This window comes from Semicossyphus pulcher, unplaced genomic scaffold (genome assembly GCF_022749685.1).
Source record: "Semicossyphus pulcher isolate SPU_LCO1_2020_fin unplaced genomic scaffold, fSemPul1.0.p SCAF_23, whole genome shotgun sequence".
Classification (NCBI taxonomy): Eukaryota; Metazoa; Chordata; class Actinopteri; order Labriformes; family Labridae; genus Semicossyphus; species Semicossyphus pulcher.
In genome coordinates, this window is record NW_027211697.1 from 4,553,926 (window position 1) to 4,577,655 (window position 23,730).

The 23,730-nt window shown below is 40.8% G+C and overlaps 2 protein-coding genes across 2 annotated transcripts; both read left to right on the forward strand.

Moving 5' to 3' along the window:
- Positions 1-766: 766 nt before the first annotated feature.
- Positions 767-15,601, forward strand: rab3db (RAB3D, member RAS oncogene family, b). Its single transcript, XM_069674356.1, has 5 exons — positions 767-1,047; positions 5,947-6,183; positions 11,050-11,168; positions 11,755-11,879; positions 12,022-15,601. Exons 2-5 carry the CDS (start codon positions 5,947-5,949, stop codon positions 12,207-12,209), a joined length of 669 nt encoding a protein of 222 aa, XP_069530457.1. The 5' UTR covers positions 767-1,047; the 3' UTR covers positions 12,210-15,601.
- Positions 15,602-17,580: 1,979 nt separating this feature from the next.
- Positions 17,581-23,475, forward strand: epor (erythropoietin receptor). The gene is made up of 8 exons (XM_069674397.1): positions 17,581-17,785; positions 18,010-18,145; positions 18,483-18,649; positions 19,086-19,237; positions 19,328-19,484; positions 19,649-19,736; positions 19,906-19,993; positions 21,034-23,475. The coding sequence occupies exons 1-8, from the start codon at positions 17,683-17,685 to the stop codon at positions 21,757-21,759; spliced, it is 1,617 nt and encodes a 538-aa protein (XP_069530498.1). The 5' UTR covers positions 17,581-17,682; the 3' UTR covers positions 21,760-23,475.
- Positions 23,476-23,730: the final 255 nt, after the last annotated feature.

Sequence of the window (23,730 nt, forward strand, 5' to 3'; positions counted from 1 at the left end):
GTCACAAATTTTCAAACCTGCATTGTATGTGACTCCATGGATTTTTTGCACTGATAAAACCTGGCTTAGCAGCCTTATTAGACTAAATAGATTTAAGTGAAAGCGATAACCCCTAAGGGTCTGGGGCCACAAGAGCCACAGTCACCCAAGTTCACAGTGTGAACATAGTGGTTATGCATTTTATTGCTTTTCTCTTTTCACATGTCTGTTAGATGACTGGCTGGGTTTTTAAGGGATATCTTTAACATTTGGGAAATACTTATATTGGCTTTCTTATGAAGAGTTAGGTGAGAAGAATGTTATCACTCTCAGTTCAGTAAATATGAGGCTACTGCCAGCAGTGTATGCTTAACTTAGCTAACCAGCTGCTACACCTGTGAGGATGGTATGAAGATTGATGCATAGGAGTGTGTTTCGCACAAATTAAACTGTTCCTTTAAATATGTGAGGGAGGAATGGGGGTCAGAAGGTCATGTTATCCTTCCCTGAGTAGCCTATATGAAAGTGCATACTTGGAAAATATCTAGTTACCCGGAAGACACTGGAACATCAGTATTTAGCCTTTAAAATCTTACATAGATATATATGAATATTGCACAGTAAACAAGTCCTTAATATCCTGGGAATATTGTAGGCGTAGTAAGTGAAGTTCCAGCGCGCTCATGTGCGCGCGCGCACTGGGGACAGCCCTCTCCTCGAGCAGTGTAGACTGGCACTGCCTCATCAACGCTTTCAGCAGTTGCCTTGTAGTCCCCTTCAGCTCTGTCATAGAGCTACTGCTAAATTGCCAGCTTTCAACACGCAAGCTCAAGCCGGGACCTGCTCAAGCCGCAACCGAAGAGAAACGGCAAAAAGTAGCCAGTCAAGGAAGGAAAGCGGGTCGGCTGCTGGTGCTGTTGCTGGAGCAGGAAAATATATTTGACTTGTTAGCGCTACTTTTGTGGGTTACTTTACCTGGCACCTCACCGCTGGTCGGAAGACAGCTGCGTATCACTGACCCAGAGTCGAAGCTAACCGAGGTGGACGTTTGCAATCTTCCGCAAAAAGGTAAGTGAGTTTAAGTTAGGATTGAGTCCCGCGGATCTTCCTGCCTCATACGTCCTTCCTTCCAGAGCCCTTTACTCAAAGTCAGTTTACAGGTTTTCTTTTTATTTAAGCTGACAGGAATTCCTGCGAGAGGATAGCCTACCATGTATTTTGGTTTTATATTTTTTTGTTCGTCGCACTTTTGTTTAATAAGTAGGCCTACTCATTTTCGTATACATAAATAAAAAAATAATTACCACCTATCCTTTTTCGTCCTTGTTTGCGTTTCATTACTTCTCCTATTGAAAGAACTGATGCGACAGCTGTCAACTAATCAATAGTGGTCATTTCCTGGGGGTCAGGAAGGCTACTCGCTCCACGCTCATCAAACAGTGTCAGCTGAGGGACCTGGTTACACCATCATCAGGCTACTCACCATAATGGCCTTTATTTGTTTGCTATCATTCTTGTCCACGCTGCAGCTTAGGAAATGGCCATCCTCAGTATGCGACTGATCTCAGAGATGACTGTGCTGATATCAGGCCAGGTGCTGATGAGGGGCCTTGCCAAAGGCATCACAGCTGCTCAACATGCTGTTTTGTTGTCCAGTGACGCTCTGAAAGATTTCCTGACATCAGTTATATTGAAGATGAGAAGGAAAATGCTAACATTTGTGTGTGTTTCTTTTAGAGCGTGACAGTAACACAATTTTTTAAGACCCTTAATGATACTCTGATGCATTGTTTTCATTATATGTCCTTTTTATATATTAAAAAGTATTTATATATATATAAATCTTGTAATTTAAAGTCATAAAACATACTTTTAAAGGGAAAAGAAACTCCATTCAAGAAATGTTTTAACAGACTGTATGAGTCAACTAATTTACCTGCAGACATCCTGAGCTGAACAGTAAACATAAAGGACATGTGACTGGGTTACCTCAGGCTTATGCTGAGCAAATGGAAAAGTTGGAGTAAGAAAATAACAACATGCTATGGGATCTACAAGTTCAAAAATGTACCCTGGGGACCCCCGCACAGCACAGGCATCATGTGATTTCAAAGCCGGTGTCTCGGGAGATTAGAAATAACTGAGGCTTGAACGCAACCCTTTTATGCTACACAGAGAGAGCACTTTCTGTTCTGAGAGGGTTGTTATTAGAGCGTGTACCTACACCTCAGGTTGTGACACTGTTCCTGCTGTTGGTGAACTGCATTGTTTCATTACAACATCCAGCAGCTTGCAAGGATCCACAGGCTGTGAAGAAATTCTGCCTCATGCCTTGGTGGACAGGAAGTTAAATACACGTCACTGCTGTTACAGAAAAAACAACATAGATCTAAAGAAGGTGTTAAGGGTGGGAAGCTCAAATGTTGTTATGTTGTGGTACCTAACTGCTTCTGGTATTTTTATCAGACTAAAAAATTGTGGAACATAGTGAAATTGCTGCTTGCTCACCCACTTCTCCGGCAGTGAGCAAGCAACAAGTGAGCTGAGATAATAGAAAATAAATCAATAAACGTATGGGGAAACAATGTACACGCATAAGTCAAGCATGTTGAGCTCCAGCAAAACGTCCTGCAAGTTACAGCACAAGAAGCCATAAGTCTGATTTTTCTTTTTTTTTTTTTTTTCTTTTTTTTTTATTAAGGCCCCATTAGCACAAACACAGACAAGTGTCAAGTGGATTGGAATTACCTGAGGTGACACCTAGCAGACAACTAAGAGCTCCCATCTGTCAGTCAGACAGTGGACACACCCCTAATTACACACAACCTTATCCTTAAGCATGAGTACATAAACAAGTGAGTGATGTCTACAGTTGTCATCAGTGGAGGAATCAGCTCTACCAACCAAAACTGTTTTTTGTACGAGGCTGTAAGCATGTTAAATTATGCTGTAAAATTGGTCATCTTAACATGGACCTTAAAGGTATAATAAGTAGGATTTTTCCTTGCATTTTGTCAACAACACATTCAAACTGGGCCCTTCCGGGGTGCTGGTTTGGCTCAGTTGGTGGGGCGCCCCATTTGCAGAGGCTGCAGTCCTCGACGCGCTGGTCGCAGGTTTAACTCCCGGCCTGCCTATCCATTTGGTGCATGTCAGCCCCCACTCTCTACTTCCCACATTTCCTGTCTCACTTCATCTGTCCTATCTAATAAAGGCAAAAGCCAAGACATAATCTTTAAAAAAAACGGAAAAACTGGGCCCTTTCTCCTGGGCTCTTCATCACCAGAAGCTCACTCTCACTCTCTCGTGCGAGACCACACCCACCCTGCCGAGCTAGCACCCACAGCATTACGGTGAGCTTTGCGCTAGGTTTGAGGCACCTACCTGTCCAACAGAAAGAGGGCCAACTCTGCATCGCTCTTTGAGCCACTCCCACTCACCTATACGCTTTGATTGGCTCAGGAACCACAACAGCGCCCCTCCTGAAAACGTCCCGTGGAAAGCAAAACAACAGAATAGATACAGAGGGAAGGGTCTCACAAGGGTCTGCACACACTCACCACCACAGATGTATAGAGGCTCATAAGTGATGATTTATATTATGTTATATTTGTAAAAGTCTATATTTTATTTTTCTAGGAAAATCCGACTTATTATACCTTTTAAACATTTAAGATTACTAAGCTGAGCGTGACATCAGAGTGGCCTGTGAATATGGTCTACACCCGTCATACCAATTCAAAGGTTTCCAACAGTGTACAGCTTTATAAAAGTCTTGTATGTCTCATCAGACTGCAGCAAAATATTTTCTTGCTGCATGTATTAAATAATTCATGACCATTAGCATTAGCGCTTTTTCCTTCCTCATCCTCTCACACCCTGACTCTGTCATTCTTGTGAGATTCGACATGTTTGCCCAGTAAACACTTTTGCCAGGCTTCTCTAATTCCCCCTGTCCTTTTTTCCAGAGCCCTTGTTGGTAGTGTGATAGATATCTTTATTTTGCTGTGGAGACCTCTGGCCGGTTAAAAGCTGAGAGAATCGACTGCTTTGGCCACTAATGGGTCTTGTCGGCAGCTGATTCCTAGTCTGGTTTCCACGGAGACGAGTCTCAACAGAGATAGGCGGGGCTGAGCCGCATGGATTGATCAGGATTTAGTGTGAGTGTGTGTGTTTGCAGGGATAGCAATGGCTAGCTCTCTGCTCTCTTTTTCACACCCAAAGTTGTGCAGCTGCTGTCCCTCCTCCCACCACTTAAATGACTGATGCTCAAAGGCTAAATGGTAGGTTGTCTCATACCTGCCCTCAGGAGAGATTACTATGAGGTGAATCGTTACTATGAAGCAGATGGAATAGCTTCCCCTAATTTTTAAAGCACAAGTATTTATTCTGATTTCAAACCTTTTAGTGGAGTCCTAACATCAGTAACTAACATCTGGAAAAGACAAAGCACTATTGTATTTCTAGCCGCGGCATGCCCTGTAGAGTTTTGTTGTAAACAAATTTTGTTTATTTAATAGTTTCACTCTCCAAAATTTATAGTTTGTACATTTGAAGTCTCAAACAAGTGTTATATGCATTTTCTTACTCATAAAACATTTGAAAAGCTGATCTTGATTTGATGGAAACTTGTTTACATGCATATTCTCTTGCTAGCTCTCTTCCTCTTTGCCAATGTTTGAACATTGCTATGCTTTTTTGTACATTGCTTGCCACCAACTGTTGATCAAAGAAGTTGCAGCAGGAATGTGTAGCACATAGTGCTAACGTATAAATGCAATTTTCATCGTAATTGCAATATGACCATTAAGGGTGGGACAAAACGATATATCAAGCCAATATATCGTCGTCCTGACTCATAAAGAAGTTTACAGCAGGATATAAGAAGAAGAAGCAGCAGTAGAAGAAGCACAAAAAGAAAAGGAGAAGATAATGAAACAGGAAAAGATGAAGAAAGCAGGATAATGTCGGACATCGGTGAAGTTAAGAGATGCACCAGCCACTTTCAAATTCAAGGTCAAAATTTAATTTACAGACTGAAAACAAGTACATTGTTTCAAGGTCAAGGTCAAGGTATCTTTATTTGTCTCCCGTGGGAGAAACTTGTCTCGGACAGAGGGGTCTGCTGCAGACAGGACATTCCACCCACAACAACATTCCACTACACACATACAATAGTCAGAAATAACAATGAACAATACATAAGAAATAAAATACTCAATTCATAAAGTGCAATTCATCTCTGTGCAAATTCAGCGTCACATAGCCCCTTCATCTCAGTTTGTGCCACATTCTGTGAAACTGACACCAAATCGCAGTGAATAAATACATGAATCCTGCATTTTACCATTTTCGGGGCATATTGTGTTCTTCAGTTAATCAGATATGAAGATGTATCATTTCCCACCCCTAATGACCATACACAAGTTTCACATCGCAAAGACTACCTAAAAAGGCAACCAATAGGTAAAATCATTATATGTACATGTGGCATGCCTCTGCTCTCAGCATTGAGATAAGATTGAGCACTTGATACTCGGGCAATGTTGATGCACCATTTGGCCAATAAGGTTTAGCAGGGGGAGGGAGAAAGAAAAATGTGGTTGAAGACCTTGTGGTGACAGAATAGCACTACCAAGATGCCCCAATGTCATTTTGTATTAAACAATGTCACAGATTTCCCTCAAACAATGCAGGAACATTCACACCTACTTGGAATCTAGCGACCATGCTCTTTGATCTGCTTCACATGCTAAATAAAGCCAATCTTTACAGTGCAAACAGTGTCTGGTGAAGGCCATTTGTTTCATGTCTTCCTCCAACATTTTCTGCCCTCATTTCCTGTCATTTCTTTTCAGTTGATTGAATTTCTTTCGTACAAACTGTATTCTGCTTTATTGAAAAGTTTGGTCCCAATGCTACAATTGGGATACATTTTTGAATTTGTTTCTCCTCCTCCCTCTCTAGATGGCATCAAATGACTCCCGGCTCCAGCAGCAGCCCTCCCAGAAGGATGCGGCCGACCAGAACTTTGATTACATGTTCAAGCTGCTGATCATTGGCAACAGCAGCGTCGGCAAAACCTCCTTCCTATTCCGATATGCAGACGACTCCTTTACCCCTGCCTTTGTCAGTACGGTGGGCATCGACTTCAAAGTCAAGACTGTGTTCCGCAATGACAAGAGGATCAAGCTGCAGATCTGGGTGAGTGGATCAAAGATGCGATACACTGTTCTTTTCATTGTATAACCACACTGGCATTTGTAGTGGGTAAACAGTAGGCATACCGCAAGCAACAGGTGTTAGCTGCCAAACTGTACAGATAATAATACTTTTTAGTCCATTCTCTCTCCATCTAATCTACACTTGAGCTCCATGTGCATTTAAAGTTTTTTGTTAAAAAAAGTGATTGCTCAAGTCTTGTGATATTTTATCTCTTGATGATAAATAAACACAGAGATTGAGAAAAGGAATGTTTGCCCATGTTGAATCCTCCTACTACCTATGTACTTGGATTCAAACCTTTGCCAGAAGACCTTTTAAAGATGAGGTATGTCTAGAATTGTGGGTTTTGCAGTTGTGCAAGTTAAGCCTGAATTGTGCAAGTGCACGAGGCATAACTTCCTCATGGTTTCATACATAAACTTACTCCCTACCCTTATCTACTTAACATGTATCTTTTTAACATAAGTTGAGAAGTTTTCAGGTTTACAGACTTTTAGTTGATAAATTCTGAGGAAAGTCTCAGGCTTTTTAGCGGCTAAATGTTGTACTATGTTCCACAGGTTGCTAATTTTGTTGATTTTTTGTTGCCGGGCAGCTACAGCAGTTACAGTGTGTTTATCGAGTGTCGTTGCTGTCAATGACACAATATTAAACAGTTGTAGGATGCTCAAGAGTTCCATAAATCCAACGATAAATTGGCTTTGTCGCCACATTACACAGTCATTTGATCCATTGTAAATTTGTATACAGTTTTTAATTTCAGTTACTTTTCATGTTTTAAAACGCTTCATGTGGCAAAGTATTCTATAGTCTTCTTTGCATGTTTAAGGTGTTGTTTATCACTTAGAATCAGCTACTATATGTAATGAGGTTAAATACTCCGTTTCAGTCATACTGCAGTCATTGCGACAAACAATTTTAAAGGAAGCTTTTAAAATAAGCTGAATGCCAAGTGGCAGTTCAGAAACAACTGCTTTAAGTAGGACAGATGATGTTATTAGGGTTATCTTAGCTTTGGTGTGGGGGTCCCATTTCGGTAGATCACTCTACATGGACAGCAACAAGCGGTTATAACCTTTCCCTTATTAACCATTAGATGTGAGCAAAAATGTGAAAGATATAGCTGGCGGTTGCTTGTGATAATAAATGGTTGCTCAACGCACGTAACTTCGTCCCACAGGCTGCTTTAAGGGGGTACCTATGTTACCCTGGTACCTTTGTTACACAAAGTTAGTTTCATAACACAGAGAGAAACTGAGGGCATAATCCCGAAACAGAAGGTCACTGTTTGATTTATTGCCTGTGACTTAACCAGAAATGGACTGTACTTATATAACTCTTTTCTAGTCTTTGCGACCACTCAAAGCTGCTTTTACACTACATGTCACATTCACCCATTCACACACACGTTCATACACTGATGGTAGAGGCTGCTACTTAAAGTGCCCAACTGTCAATCAGATATCACATTCATACCCGTTGGCTATGCCACCGGGAGCAATTTGGGGTTCAGTGTCTTGCTCAAGGACACTTCGACAGCCTGAGGGAGCTGGGGATCGAACCTCCGACCTTCCGATTGAAAGACGACCGACTCTACCACTGAGCCACAGCCGAAGAAAAATGTAGTGCAGGTGTAGCCAGTAAAAACACATAGCCTACACACACGTCTGCTGGGAACGCAGATGGGTCCCACTGCTTTTAATAATTAAGACTGTGTAGTCTGATTTTTTTTTCATCAAGCTGCATCTAGAAACATTATTCAGTTTAGATGAAGAGTGACAGTCATAGAGGAGTTTAAAGGTTATTATAAATGTCCTTTTTTTTCTTGCTGATCTGAAATTTCATCAGATACGTGACTCAAGAACCGCGATGCCAATCATGAGTTAATTGATTGATTACACCCCTACCAACAATGAAAAATGTATACATTGTCTTTCATGTTTCTGCCTTATATGACCTGAAGTCCGTCTGTGTAGCTGTGAACCATCGTTTCTCAGACTTTCGCATGCTTTTTATCCTGTTAGATTCTCATTATTTTGGTAACACAATCATTATTGCCACATTCATAAAACAGAGCAGGGAGAGGGCAAATATTATTGAGATAAATTATGGGACATAGGTTTTTTTTGTTTAAACAAAACTAGGGGAAAAAAGTGAAGAAATCTCATCCTCTCCTGTATTGATTTTGTTAATTATCCTTTTTAATACACCAACTAGGATACCCCTTTAAATACATAGTTTGACCTATTTAGAAACATTCTAATTATCCTCCTTGTTTAGAGTTAGATGAGAAGGCAGTATCACCTTCATGTCTGTACAGTGAAACTGCTGCCAGCAGCTGAAAAGCTTAGCTGAAGGACTAAACGGGTAGAAACAGCTGGCTTAAAGTCTTACAGCTGGATCAACACTTCTAACAGTCTCAATAAAACATTTAACATTTATATTCACGACAAGGCTTTTGCATGTTACATAACATGTATCCTTAATTTCTCTCCACCCCCACATTCCTCACTGTACACTACAAATCCTATTGATACAAATTATTAAGGCTGTTCAAACAGATGATTCATTTGAGCCAACAGTGTGTGAGCCACTGCTTGATACACAAAGATCGAGCCAGATGAATCAGCAGCAGAGGAGTCTACACCAAAACACACACTCACCGTCCAGCCTGACTGAACATGTGTTTCTGTGACGTGACACGCACTGATAGTGGTGTGTAATATTATAGAAAACCAAAAAAACAGGGTTTTGAGATGTGTGTGCCAAGCATTGTAGCAAGTGAATGACCTGGTATTTCCTAATCTCAGGAAGTAGAGGAAGTTCCCTATCAGCATCTGACGGAGACATACCAAGGATTTACTGCAGTGCTAGTGTGGCAGTGTATTTAAAGGGTGTGGGACTTACACGCATGTCTTACTCTGGGCTCTCCTTTATGTGGTGTTAATAATCAACTGTGGGAAACGCTGGCTGTTAAATTCATGTTAGCTCCCACTGAACATCATTTGTAAGAGGTTTCACCAGGTCTTTACATAAAGAGTATTACTGATGATCCCCTGCTGCCAGCTGCTGGCCACCCTTCGTGTGTCATGGAAACAGGCTAGCCTGATAACACCCCACATGGCCCCTGCACAGTGTATATCCAGAGCTTAAGCATATAATGTGTTCACACTGTGTACACTTATTGTTTACATCCCTCCTGCTGATGTCATGGAAATATGTTTCTCATCCTTTGACAAACACACACCTTTAGCACACTTAGCAGAAAAACATCCTCACATACAGCATGAGGGTGATGCCGGTGTCAGGTATCCTACTGTGAGTGTGCCACTGCTTTGTGTCGTCAGGTGACGCATGTTCAGCTCTCAGGGTCCCAGTGACATCTCTAACCATGCAGAAGCCTGATTGAAACCCCTCCCTCTCTCCCTTCATACATATACACATGAGGGAGCAGCTTTTGTTTACTGGCTGGGGTTGATTATAGCAACCCTGGAGACTGTCTGTTTGGTTAGACATCCCATTACGCTGCCAAATATTTGTTCATCTATGCGTGGATGAGATAAAGATGGACCTGGAATACTTCACCCTTTATTGAAACATAACCCCCTGACAAAAAGCAGACAAAAAGGAATACACCGGCAGGGCCAGCAATGTTTTTTTCCTTCGCTGTCTCAAGCAGGGATTTAAGCAGCCACGGCTCTCTGTCTTGTCCATTTTGTAAAGTGAGAAGGATCATTTTGGGCCGACCACACAGAGCAGTCCCAGCTGTAATGGGACATTCATAACCCCCAATGGCCTCCAGTTACCTGGACAACCCACTCCTCCTCCTCCCCCTCTTCTCCCCCCTTACTGTGAGGAAAACATCAGACAAACACAAAAAAATACACACAGGCTCTAGATGCAAAAGAAAGACTCGGGCAGGTTACCAAGTAACCCTGAGAGTGGAGGGTAGTCGCTTCACCAACTACCTGTTTGATCCTTCTGCTCTGAGCTGTCGCCTGTGACATCACATGCAGCCTTCATTTAATTAGTAGATGCTTCTGATAAACTCACTGTGGCTGGGAGGCAATAACGCACAGCAGCCACTCCTCCTCTGACCCTCTGTGACGCTTGCATGTCTCTTATCTGTGTGCTTGTTCTTGCTGGCTGGTTATTGATGCAGACAAGAGGTCGTGGTTCGATGAGGAATGATTGAGGCAGGAGCTCATATCTGAATGCCATCTTCTCATAGATTGTGTGAACTGCAGCATTTGGCATTTGGATGTGTTATGAATGAATGAATGAATGAAGCCAAGGGGTTTGGAAGGAGAGCAAGCATACAGGTTTCACAGAGTGTAATCATGGCCTGGCTTTAGAATTCTTAGGTAGAAGGTTCAATAAATAAGTCGATTTTTCATAGGCATAGATTTGAGTTTAAATATGTTTAAATTGCTGTTCTCTGACCTGATGTCTTTGCTTACTATAGAACACCTGTACCTGTGTTTCACTGTAATATATGCTGCAAGTTATTGTTAATTAAGTATCAATTTACTTAAGTCAGAATTCCCATCATAAAGGAAACAGATCTGTATCCATACTGGATTAACTAAAAAAAGGAATTTTCACTTGCAAAGTTATTTATGGCAAACACACAACACAATTGTGGTGAAATTTGTTCTAAAATAACCATCCATCTGCCTTCTGGTGTTGTAGTAGACAGACTTTTACAGCAAGAGGACTTGCAGCAACAGGTCATAGTTTGGACAATACTGCCCTCTTGTGGTTCATAATCATGCACCGAAAGATCACTGGCAAAAGCAGTTTTTTATTTGTTTTATTGAAATATATTTGTGTGTGTAACAACAGGATACAGCAGGGCAAGAACGCTACCGTACCATCACCACAGCCTACTACAGAGGAGCTATGGGCTTCCTGCTCATATATGACATCACTAACCAGGAGTCTTTCAACGCAGTTCAGGACTGGTGAGTTCAACATCAAGACTCGGGTCTATTGTTAATAACACCAGTGTTTGAGATCACGTAACTAAATGACAAATTAGACAACAAAAATCACATTTTTATTTTAAATTTTATTCAACCAAAGACTTGTTTATTTCATATATTCTTGTCCATAAAGTCCATCATTTAGTTATTGCACCGGGGGCTCTGTTTGAAAAAGCCTGATCAAAAACTTTGGCCTGGGCAGTTGGGCTCCATCAGCAGATTTTAATAGACAAGAGGGCACATACCAGGTAAATAAAACATAAATGTATGGCAGCAGCGCCATTTAATGTAGTGAGCAATAAAGTTTTAAAATCAATTTTGAAAATTTAACGGGAGCTAATGCAAGCACAGAGACAAGCAGATCATGTTTCAGATATATAATATTTCATTGCGCAGTAACAATCAAACCAATATAGATGGCATGCACACACCAATTTTGAGTGATGCTGTTTTTTTTCCTATTAGTGGAACTAGTTTATTGGTGTTTATGAAGGAAAGTACCTGATATGTGGAGTTCTTATTTGATTTATAGCTGCTTTTAATCAACTTTTTGTCTGCTCTACAGGGCAACGCAGATCAAGACATACTCATGGGACAATGCTCAGGTCATCCTGATCGGTAACAAGTGTGACCTGGAGGACGACAGGCTCATACCCACAGAGGATGGCCAGAGGCTAGCAGAGGAGCTAGGTAACGACTCTTTACTTTACTAATGCAGTTTGCCTTATTAGCAAATTTACCTTATAGTTCTTACCTTTTTAATATCTAAGTACGGTATCTATGTTTATTTTTATAATACATCTACTGATAAATGCCTTGCATTCTCCATCAGGTTTCCAGTTCTTTGAAGCCAGCGCTAAGGACAACATCAACGTAAAGCAGGTGTTTGAGCGTCTAGTGGACGTCATCTGTGAGAAGATGAACGAGAGCATGGAGGGAGACGTTAACCTCATGTCCAACCATGGGAACCAGATCCTCAAAGACTCGCCTTCAGAGAGCCAGGGAGGCTGTGCCTGCTAAGCTACCTGCTTTTTTACCAAGTCCCTCAACACACGCACACACACACACACACACACACTGATACGCAATACGTAAAGACCAACTCCTTTCTGTGCCTCAACAATGGAGAGTGCCTCTTCATTCCGTCTTTACTCCGGCCACGCCCAGCTCTGTTTTGTCCCCCACAGCGTAGCATGACCAAAGGACAGCGAGCTGAGATAACCTTCATCAGTGCTGTCAGACCCCTCTCCTTCCTGGGCCTCCTGTTCTGTTTGTCACTCAAAGAGGCCCACTCTGTTTCTGTGGTCTCGACCCATCAGCTCTGTGATGAGCTGATAGTACACTAAAGCCTGCCCCGTGCTCTGTCCACCTCTCACATCAACCGCCCTGACCGCAGCTGATCCATTACCATCTTAATTGGACTGTACATGAAACATTTCTTCCATGGCTTTAAAGCAAAATAGTGTCCGTAGATGGCTTTGTATGACAGTTGGTCCTTTATTTGATATTCATACAGGACATGTTCGTAGGTTTCCTTTAGTCTCCTTTAAATGTTCTACATGTTCATTATAATAGTTGTCAACCTTGCAAAAGCAGCATGTAGCACACTCATTCTTAGCCGTAAGACCTAGTTTTGGTTGTCACTCCTATTTTAACGGTTAACAGACATTTTTGGTAGGTGGATAGCAGAATAACTCTCAAAGCAGAATCAAAATGTTCAGAGAGTGGTCCACTTGACCGATCATTTGATCATGACACTTGAAGCTCATGTCTGATAGAGGAGAGAAGCGAAAATGAAGAAGAAGAGAGGGGCAATCAGTTTATACTACCTTGAAATGATGAATGTCTCAAACAAGGGCACATTGAGCTTTGCGAGGCTTATAGTGACCTTGACAAATAACCTCATTCACTACTTTTTTAGATGATCTACCACTGTGTAACACACCAGATTTATTGGTACCACTTGCAGAAAATGACAATATAACAATGTAAGAGCCACCTCATCTATTTTAATAATAGTAATAAGGATAATACGCTTTCAGTGAGACGATTGAGCCTGTTTTTGGCATAATATTGGAATGTCAAGTGAGTATGCAACGTGCCTAAGTCTTGTCTTTTGCCTCTTAACTGTCTCTTGGACCTTGTAGCCCTGTTCCATTCATTCTGCTTAAATCAGCAACTGAAGAGTTTGAATCTGACTGCATGAACTAATGTCAAAGTCACTGGTTCATGCTATGTTAGTCCGTCCCATTGTGTCTACCCTACATTGGTAAGCAATTTTTTCCCCAAAACTATTTAATGATGAATCAATAATTTTGAGTGTAATAATATTAACAGTTATTTGTATTAAAGCTGCTTGGTGGTACAGTGGTTAGTGCTGTCGCCTCACAGCTAGGCGGTTCCTTGCTCGAATCTCGGTTTGGTTGAAGGGGTTCTTTCTGTGTGGAGTTTGCATGCTCTCCCTGTGCATGCGTGGGTTCCCTCTGGGCACTCTGGCTTCCTCCAACAGTCCAAAGACATGCTCGTTAGCTTCATTGGTGACTCTTAATTGCACAGAAGTGTGAATGTGAAATGTCTGTCTCGATGTATCAGCCCTGTGATTGACTGGCGATCAGTCCAGGGTGTACCCCGCCCTTCGCCCAATGACAGCTGGGATAGGCTCCAGCCCCCCGCGACCCTAAACAGGATAAGCGGTATAGATAATGGATGGATGGATGGAAATGTAATGTCACAAAGTTTCTTAAAACGGAGAAATATCTCAGAAAAATATAATTAAGTCTTAATTTTTTAGGTTTTATCAGGTGCTGATAATGCCTTATATACCGCCTTATATAATGCCTATATACCTGACATTCTGAGGTATACGCTCATCGTCCATCACTCAATATGAAATGAAAGCCTCAGTCAAAATGAAGAAGACCAAAACAATGTCCTGACGTGAATGTTAATGTTGGTCTTGAGCGCTTTTTTTCGTGTTCTAAAGACAGCGGGATGAAGGTTTCACTCTGTCTTCTTCACTGTGAGTGCTGCTGTGCGAGGAAGTTGCTCAACACCGATAACACTGGTATTTGTCACATGACCTGCCCCTTGCCATGTCCTCAGTCACCCCTTTGTGCCACTCTTTTTATTGAACGCCCTCTCTCTGACACACGTCAGGTCATCTACAACACACTCACACAGACGCACACTGCTCCCTCAACTGCAGCATGGCAAAACAGCTGGCATGGCAAACCTACGATTCTTAACAATATTAATAGTATTTACAAAGCTGCATTTTTTTTCTGACATAATGACTATTTTGTGTAGATTCAGGTCAGTGTGTGTGTGTGTGTGTATGTACTCAGTAAGGGAAGAACACTGATCCCCCAGAAAGATAAGTGTGGGCCTCAACTGTGCTGTTGTCACTATCAGAGAAGACAATGAGCTGGTGCAGAATGTTAGTTTAAGAGTTTGTGTCACTTTAAATACCATTACTGTAGTATCTCACTCTGTCATTAATAAAAGTAGGTTTTATCTTCACTCCACATCATATTCTGCCAGTGACGATGCTTTTTATTGTTTCTTTTTTCTGCTATTTTTGATATTTCAGTATTGGAACAGTCATCCTCCACCTTTTATTTCCCCCCTTTTTATTTCTGTTACGTTTCATCCAAAGTGTCATTTTACCATCCCCGCCCATGTGCTGCTCACTGACAGTCAGTTAGTATCAACCATAACCTCTGCTCCTTGATAGCAGCCTCACGTTGCCCTGCCAAAGCCGCCGTTGCTCCGCACAGCTCGGGGGCGGGGGTTTCGCCACAACTGGTGGTCAGCGCACTCCCTGCTATTGTAGAAACGAGTGGTCAGATATCCCTCTGTCAGTTTGTAATGCTGAGTGATACAGTTTTGTAGATGTCAGATACCCTACATTATCATCTCATCTGCATCCCCTTTGACTCACAACATTACACTTGTATTACAACATTCAGTATATGTACAATGCACTGGGTAGGTTTGCATTGCATTTAAAAGAACTGCAGAGATATCACAGAGGATGTAATATCTGTGATTATGTCACTAAAGGAGCTTACACTGGCAGCTGCTGCTTGAATACATATTGAATGTGCTGAACTCTCCACTGATATTGAATTTTTAACCACTGTGTCTGGTGTCTGCCATATTGGAAACTACTGACTCTGATGCTTTTGTACAAATAAGTAGCATCCAGAGCTGTAAGACTGGGGTGTGTCTATTCTTCCTTATGTTTATGATCTATGTGTTGTCATGTGTTTGATTCTGAATGGTCGCTTTCTAAAAAAGTGGGGAGATCAGATCCTTCCCCCCCTTTTTAGACTGTGTTATATAAATGCATTGTGGGAAAAAATCATCTTATTAACCTGAATACTGTATGTTGCAATGTGTTTATGAAAATAAAGAATATATTCATTACAAGAGGTAGAGTCTTTTTGTCAATCAGTGTCCTCAGATGCTTTTTCAAAGCTGTGTGCAATGCTTCAGCATGGCTGGGTAGTGTTTGAGGTGACAGCAGCATCTGAAGCATAATTTATGACCATCCTTCCTCCTAACCCCAGAACATCAGGTCAGAGCTTTTACACGTTTTATCTGCAGAAACAGAGAAACCACACTCCGCCATTGTCCTCAGCAACAATGCATTGCAATCCTCCCCATCCTGCCACCGAGGTCAGTGAACGCAACTACTCTCCCTGTGCAGGGCCTCTTTATGTGTTCAGTTTCTTTCTGTTATTTATGTTTTTCATGAACTTGTCGATCAATTTTTTCCAAATGACTCACAGCATACAATTGTTTATGGTTTCTGTTTTAATCAGTACTTAAAAAAAAAATAAAATGTATTTGATTCATTAGGGACCTCAGTTATAAGCATTCACTTCCGCCTACATGTAGTTTTTATAAATGAAACAACGTATTGAGTTCCTGTTTTCCTACACTATTAGAGCTAGGGGAGTCTGTCAGACATTTTAAAGCTCCTGTGAGGAGTTTTGTGCTGGTCATGAAACAGACTGAAATTAATTCTTATGCCTCTTTATGACCTACAAAAGCAAACCAGACCATCAGCGACAACATTGATTATTTCAATATACTTATTTTTAAGGCCTGAAACTGCTGGCGGGGGGTAGCGATTAACTGCACACTGCCTTTGTTTACATTACACAGGGCAAAAATTTAAAGTGAGTGATACATATGACTGCTAAAAAAAAAGAAGGATGGGATTTTTTGTTAAAAACAACCACTAAAGCATGTCCAGGACATAAACAGGAAAGACATAAGAGGTACGGCTTTGGCCACACGGCGCCAAAATCAACACAAACTGAAAGTTCCTCACAGGAGCTTTAAAGGAGACAGACCAGCAGACACAGATTTACACAAGATATTCAAACAATAATAATAATATTTGGGGGGTTTTCTTCAGATGTCATTATTTAACTAATCCTCTTTTTTTAATTGTAGATGAGTTAACATTTTCCTTGGGTCCAGTCGGTAGTTAGTTAGTATGTCAGGTATGATGCTAGGTTCGGGTTAAATCTCACTGAATTGACACAGAAATATCTGGAGCTTAATTTAACTCAACAAAATCAAATATTTCATCATCAACAACTGAATGTCATTCAGTCATGTCAGTTTTTTACATCAGCACCCTCTTCAAAGTGGTCATGCTGTCTTCTCATGAAAGGAGTTTCATGTGAGCATGAAGTCTTTATTACATTTGAAACCGACGGGGATGGGCCGCTACGCCCCCTGGGCTACCTATCATGGGTAAAGAAGCAGGAGTGTCTGCAGCCCTGATAATGCTGGTCAAACGAAGAAAACACGCGCGTGCACTTAAAAGATAAGAAACCGTTTAGGTTTGCTGCTTAGGTGTGTGAGCAGTCTGCGGTTTCCGTTCCTTTGGCACATGCACGGATTAAATTGGCTCAGGGCCAACAGGAGGCTGAGCTCCATCTTCTGAAAACGCATCTTGTGAGGTGTTAGCCTCATCAACTCCTGACTGTGAGCTATAGGTGACCAACGAGACAGGTGTTCACCAATTAAAAAATAATTAAATGATTACTTTCCTTTTTGTAATCCCTCTTTTACCACTTTCACTTTCAATTATATCTATCTATCTATCTATCTATCTATCTATCTATCCAATCTACGTTTGTGCGCTTTTACGCACGACAAATTCTCAAACAACTCGTAAACATCAATGAGTGCGTCTTTCCCGCCCACTGACAAGAGAGTAAAAGGTTTCGTAAGACTGCTCTTGCCCCACCTCTCCTTCACTTAGTTTAGGAGAAAGTAAACAGCCCGGCTCTACACACCTTATCGCTCACAAGCAGGCGCGTAACCACGTTGCGCTATCCATGGTATCTAACAAAAAAACAAGCCCCAGGCGAGAGCTGCATCAGAAGCGTTTGTGGCGTGTTTGTTCTCCAGTTATGCAGGCGGACAACAGAAAGCAAGAGTCTTTCTGTTCACAGAGAAGACAAAAAGGATGATATGCAATCACCTGAGCTGGTTGTGGGCACTTTGCGTGATATTCTGCGCCATGCAAACAGCTACAGTCGTCCAGGGCGCACGATATTTCGAAAAAAAAGGTAGGATAACATTTTTTAGGCTTACCTGTAGGGACACGAAAAATTAATGGAAATATTTGGTTACATTAAAATAACCCCAGAACTTCTGTATGTTTCTCTGTAAGTTATATCTTCAAAGAAAACAATAGAACGAATCTATTCTCTATCTAAGTAGACAAAAGTGAGCAAGAAAGCTTTTGGCTTCTCTCACATTCATCTCTTATTCCCCTAATTTCAACTTTTAGTGTCTATGATGCTGAAAGAGGTGTCAGAAAATCCAAAGTGCTTTGCTGAGGGCAGGAAAGACTTCACATGCTTCTGGGAGGAAGATGAGGAGAGGACCGGATCTGTGGATCAGTACTCTTTCACATACACTTATCAGTAAGTCATTTAAGGACATGAAGAAACCCAGTGGAGTTCAACATGATTTATACTTCAGTTCAGAGCCAGTATTCATATACTTTGTATTGTGAATTTTTCTCTTTTTGACTATTGTAGTCAATAAGCTACAAATGAAACTATAACATTGGTTAATTATTCATGAATTATGAGTTTTAAAAAATGAACAAAACAGTTTAAAACTATTTAAGGAGTTGAGGTTAAAAAAAGTTCAAATAAATAGATTATATACATTAAATAAGTATCATGTAGCATTATTAGAAGTTTTTATGGGCTCATTCAAGAAAAAAATGTTTCTGTTTCCCTCTGCCCGGAACAGAAATGAAAAAAGCAGCCGGTGCCCACTGAGAGTCCTCCGTGCAGCAGGCGGGAAGAGGCTGTTCATGTGCCATCTGAACCGAATCCAGATGTTTGTCCAAATGGACATACAAGTTCACAGAGAGGGAACTCTGATCCACAATCGCAGCCTTCTCGTTGAGCTTGTCTGTAAGTTATTTTACTGCATACTGTTTAGCTGACAGCAAATTCCACCGAAGAGCACAGTTAGAGGAGTGCTTTTGAAAAGTGTGTCTGACAATAAGTTTTACCATTCCATTTGATAGCCTCTACAACTCCCAATATGTTTCTTTAAACTGCTATAATTGAGTATATTGTTATACAGTGCTTTAACGTCTTTCAGTTTGGGTTTTAGAGCCCAAAACATTATTGTAAATGTTTTTATGCAAACCCGACTACAAATAGATGCTGTGTATTTGCTGGATGGAGGTGTCTACACCTTGTTTTCTACTGCTTTTCCAAATATGGATGTGTAATTAGATCTGTGTTGTTCTGGGTGTGACAAACTTTTGGTGAGGAAAAATATTTGCTCAACTTTCTTTAAATTCCTCCCTAACAAGCTGCCTCTTGTCTCTCTACATGGCAGTTCTTCTGGACCCTCCGGCTAATGTGACATTAAGCCGCCCAGGTCAGCAAGGCCAGCTCAATGTCAGCTGGGTGCCTCCCCCTCTCAAGTACATGGACGACAGCATGATGTACGAGATCAGCTACGCTACCGCGGACAGCCACGTGTGGCAGGTATGAGAGGTTGAATTAGGCCGCAGAATGTGTGTTGATTGACAGGTGAGAATACTGACCTGTTTTGATAAATTGAGTTCTGTTTTGCAGGTAGAGGGAGCAAGAGCAAGCTCAAAAATGATCCTGAGAGGCCTGCAGCCAGATACAAATTACAAGGTACGCATCCGTGTAAAGCTGGATGGAATAAGCTACAATGGCTATTGGAGTGCCTGGAGTGACCCGGTATACATGGACACACTGCCTGCAGGTGGGTACTTATTCAGACACTGGATACAAAAATGTGACACATACCTGAATAACCATTTAAAGGAAACCAGGCAGACCAAAACTTTTCCATTACACAGGTTTTATTTTGTTTGCTCAATTTTACCAATATTTTGTAATGACTGTTTTGTGCTGTGCCTCCTCCAGAATTCGACATACTCATTGTGTCCCTAACCCTCATCATCTCTTTCATCCTCATTGTGCTGTCCCTCACTATGCTCCTGTACCATCGCAGGTTAGTGAACCAGGAACATATCATTGATATACATTTTTGGTTGCCTGTCAGAATAATGACTGATTTCAATAATGATTAATGGACAAAGACAAACATAGAAAAATTAAAAAATAAAATACAAACAAAGACAAACATAGATGTGTATTTTCAACATCTGTGCTCTCTTCAGGTTTCTTGTAAAGAAGATTTGGCCGAATATTCCAACTCCTGACGGCAAGTTCCAAGGCCTTTTTACTGTTTATGGTGGCGACTTTGAGGTAAGAACAAGACAACTGTACAATCTTGCTCGAGGCTTTGCAAGTCTAACATGACCATGCTGCATGCTAACATGATTTCTACGAGGTATCATGATCACTATGTTCTTCACAATGACTCTATATATAGATGGAAGACACCACTCCATCTGCTCTCATTGTACGAAATTGATGCTAAAATAGCGCAGTAGAGATCGGCGGGTGGAACCACCGTAGCCACTTCCACTAATCATAACACTTAAACAAACTTAAATTACCAAAAAAAAGCAAGGATCCCGCACGTCGGCGTATTTAACAGCAGAACAGCTTCTTTGAGTTGGTCTGAAGCAGACGTTCACAGATATGGGAATTTCAATGACTGTAGTGATTGTTTTAGTTATGTTTCCTTTCACATTCCTCCTCTACTCTGCTAATCAGGAACAGATCGGCTGCAAGAGCTGTATTTGTCAACCGAGCTGTCAATCATCCTTTTTACAGCATCAAATAACTAATTAAAAATAAACTTGTCAGAAAAATGGGCGTAAAAAACACTTGGACTTAAATCAGCATGATAATAACTAACTATAATGACAGAAACCATGTTTGAGAAAAATGTATTTGGCGTGTATTTTGATTTTATATTTTGACTCATGTCCCATCTGTTAACATGGAGGAGGCTGGCTATGAGACCTATACTGCAGCCAGTCAACAGGGGGTGCTCAAAATGTTTTGGCTTCACATTTAGGGAGCTGTCATGTCGTCCATTTTTTTAATAGTCTATGGTTTTTCACTGTCTAAGTTTTGCGTGTTAGTATGCTAACATTTGCTAATTAGTCATGCGGTAATGGATATTAACTTGATGGTAGCATTGTATAAAAAGTTAAAGGCTGCTAAAGATATTACAAATCACTCTTAGGGAGCATGGATGTCTGACATTTCACTTAATATCATAAATGTCAACCTCAAGGGGTTGCTGGAAAAGTGAAAACAGTACAGTCGTCCTGTCAAACAAATGTCTCAAAACCATTTATTTACCAGTTTCCATTATCCTTTGTTGTGTACAGGAGTGGTTAGGACAGTCAAACGGAGGCCTAAGGTTGGTTCCAGCTTTCTTAAGCTCAGAAGAATGCCCTTCTCCCCTGGAAGTTCTGTCAGAGCTAAGTCTTTGCCCCTCACTGCCTTTCCCGCCTCTGCCACCCAAGGCCTCTAGAGCTTTGACCACAGGCAGAGAGAACAACAGAGATGTAAACAACATGCTGGAGAAGAGAGATCGGAGGGATGGAGAGGGATGGAGAGCAACACCACATGACCACTGGCTGATGAACTGCTTACGGGCGCTCCACCAGGACACCATTCCCGGCTCTCAGTCCTCTCTGCTGGAGTCTCAAGACGCCTATGTCACCCTCAGTGCCAACAACCACAGCAACAATGAACACCTGGATGACATTCTCGAGGAGGTCTTACCCCTTGAGGTACTTTTTGCCTCCAGAAAGACAGTGTCGTGTGAATCACATTCTGACCTGGGGTCTGTTCAGCAGAGCTCAGGGTCGGGTCGACTATCATCTCAGTCCAGCTTTGAGTACCCAAACCACGCCTGGATGCCCAAAGGCCCAGGGTACACCTACATGGCAGTAGCCGACTCTGGAGTGTCTATGGATTACAGCCCCATGAGCAGGTCCGATGATACTGGAAAAATGGTTATCTATGCCAATGAGTACAAGAACGAGATCCCTGCTCATAGGAGACCATTCCTGTCGAGGCAGCACTCTGTCCATGATGATGACGGCTGAGAAGGAGTTAAGCTGGACAGTTTGAACATGGACAATGCCTTGTAACAGGCTCTGTGAGGGACAGTTGGGCTTAACTCCGAAAGCTAGAGAGCAGACTCACATCAACTGTTAAGAAAGGTGTTCCTAGAATTCGGGAGCACACTTTAAGGATAGGGCTGGGGATATTCTATATTTTTTCTATTTTCCAAAAAATCTCAAGAAAAGACAAAAAAAAAACCGAGTATTTTTGCTGGTGTGGCCAAAGCCTATTATAGCTTATTACTCTTTGGAATACTGCAGAACTCCTGTTGTCTACAGCCATGCTAGCAGCTGTGTGAGCTCATACTTGTGCTGCATACATTTCATATCAGAATTATCGTAATTGTGAATTTCTGACTGTTAAATTTGACCCAGAACTACACATTGCTTGAAAGCTCTTATATATCCAACTTGGTAGTCTACCTACCTACATTCAAGTTCATGAAAACAAAGTATTAATGTCTCACAACAAGACCCAAGTTTAATGGATTTCGTGTTATTATAAATGATGATTTCAGTGCCCATGGCCATGTAATCATACAACCGTCTGGATGAACTCTTTAACTACTCTTTAACTACCATCCCAATTGATGTTTCGGTGGTACAGGTTAGTTTTTAGATAAACGCTAATATCAGTGTCTTATAGTGGCAATGATGACATGCTAATGTTGAGCAAGAGTAAGTATTATCATGTTCACCATCTGAGGTTTTAAACATCACAGTTTACAGTGTTTGCATGCTAACAATTGCTAATGGGAATGTCTTATGTTTAGCAGGGAATTTGGTAATTAACCAAATATGAAACAAATTAAAATTATTCGTATTATTTTTTTAATATTTTTTTTAAGATGAAGACCTGATGATCTTTGTAGATAAAATCCTTGGGGTCATGAATATATGGTACATAGTTTCAAGATATTTCAGTTGATTGTCATTTATTAAAATAAACATGGGTAGCTTTTTTTTCTACAATTGTAGTACTATAAATGTTCAGTGCCCCAAATGTCCATTTGTCAAATATTTAAAGTTAAAAGATGCTCATGTTTGGTGTACGTTTACCAGGCAATGTCCAGCTGTTATAGGGAATTAGAGTTAGGGTTTAAAGGTTTATAACCACACTACTATAAGTAGTTGTGAAAAAATGATTGTACTATGAAAGTAGTATGAAAAACAGAGAGGACACAAAGGTTTAAAGCCAACTGGCTGTTTCTTACAAATTTGTTGCATGTTTTACACAATTAATGAATTATTTAAGGTTAAGAAACATTACTACCATTGTTTCTGCACACATTTTGTCCTTTTTACTATTATGCAACATATTTAAGAGAACATCTTGAACCTTTAAGACTCAAATGGTGAATACTTCATTTTTTCTTGCTTTAAAAGTTATACTTTATTCAATGTTCTTGATTTCTTAAAATAATTCAAAAATAAAAAAATAAGTTTTTGGTTTTTTTGGTAAAATAGTTTAACAGTGATATCAGCCACTTAAGTCCAATGTCTTAAAACAAAATGATTTAGGGGATAAGAAAAAGAAACAACATTAATATGCTATAATTTTTTTTTTTTTTGTGATCCAGGCAGAGGAGATGGGGTACACAAGTAGACTTTGCTTAGCCTGGGTAGCAACTGTTCAATTACAACCACCCCATTCCTCAATGTCTGTGTAAATTTTTTCATGCTTGATATTTGAATAATGTGTTCTACAAAGCTTTATGAAATTGAACATTTCAATTAATTAAACATTGTACATGTAAAACCACTGATATCTGAATGTGTGACCAGCAGATTACAACATACAGCATTGTATCAGACAGTGATAAGACAACAAGGATGTGTGAAAGATTGGTTTTATTACATGTTTGTTTTTCAGAGGAGTCATGACAGTCAAAGCAAGAACTGCTCTGTAAAATGAAGCGAAAAGCAAGTCTGAAATCATGAAAGAATGATCTG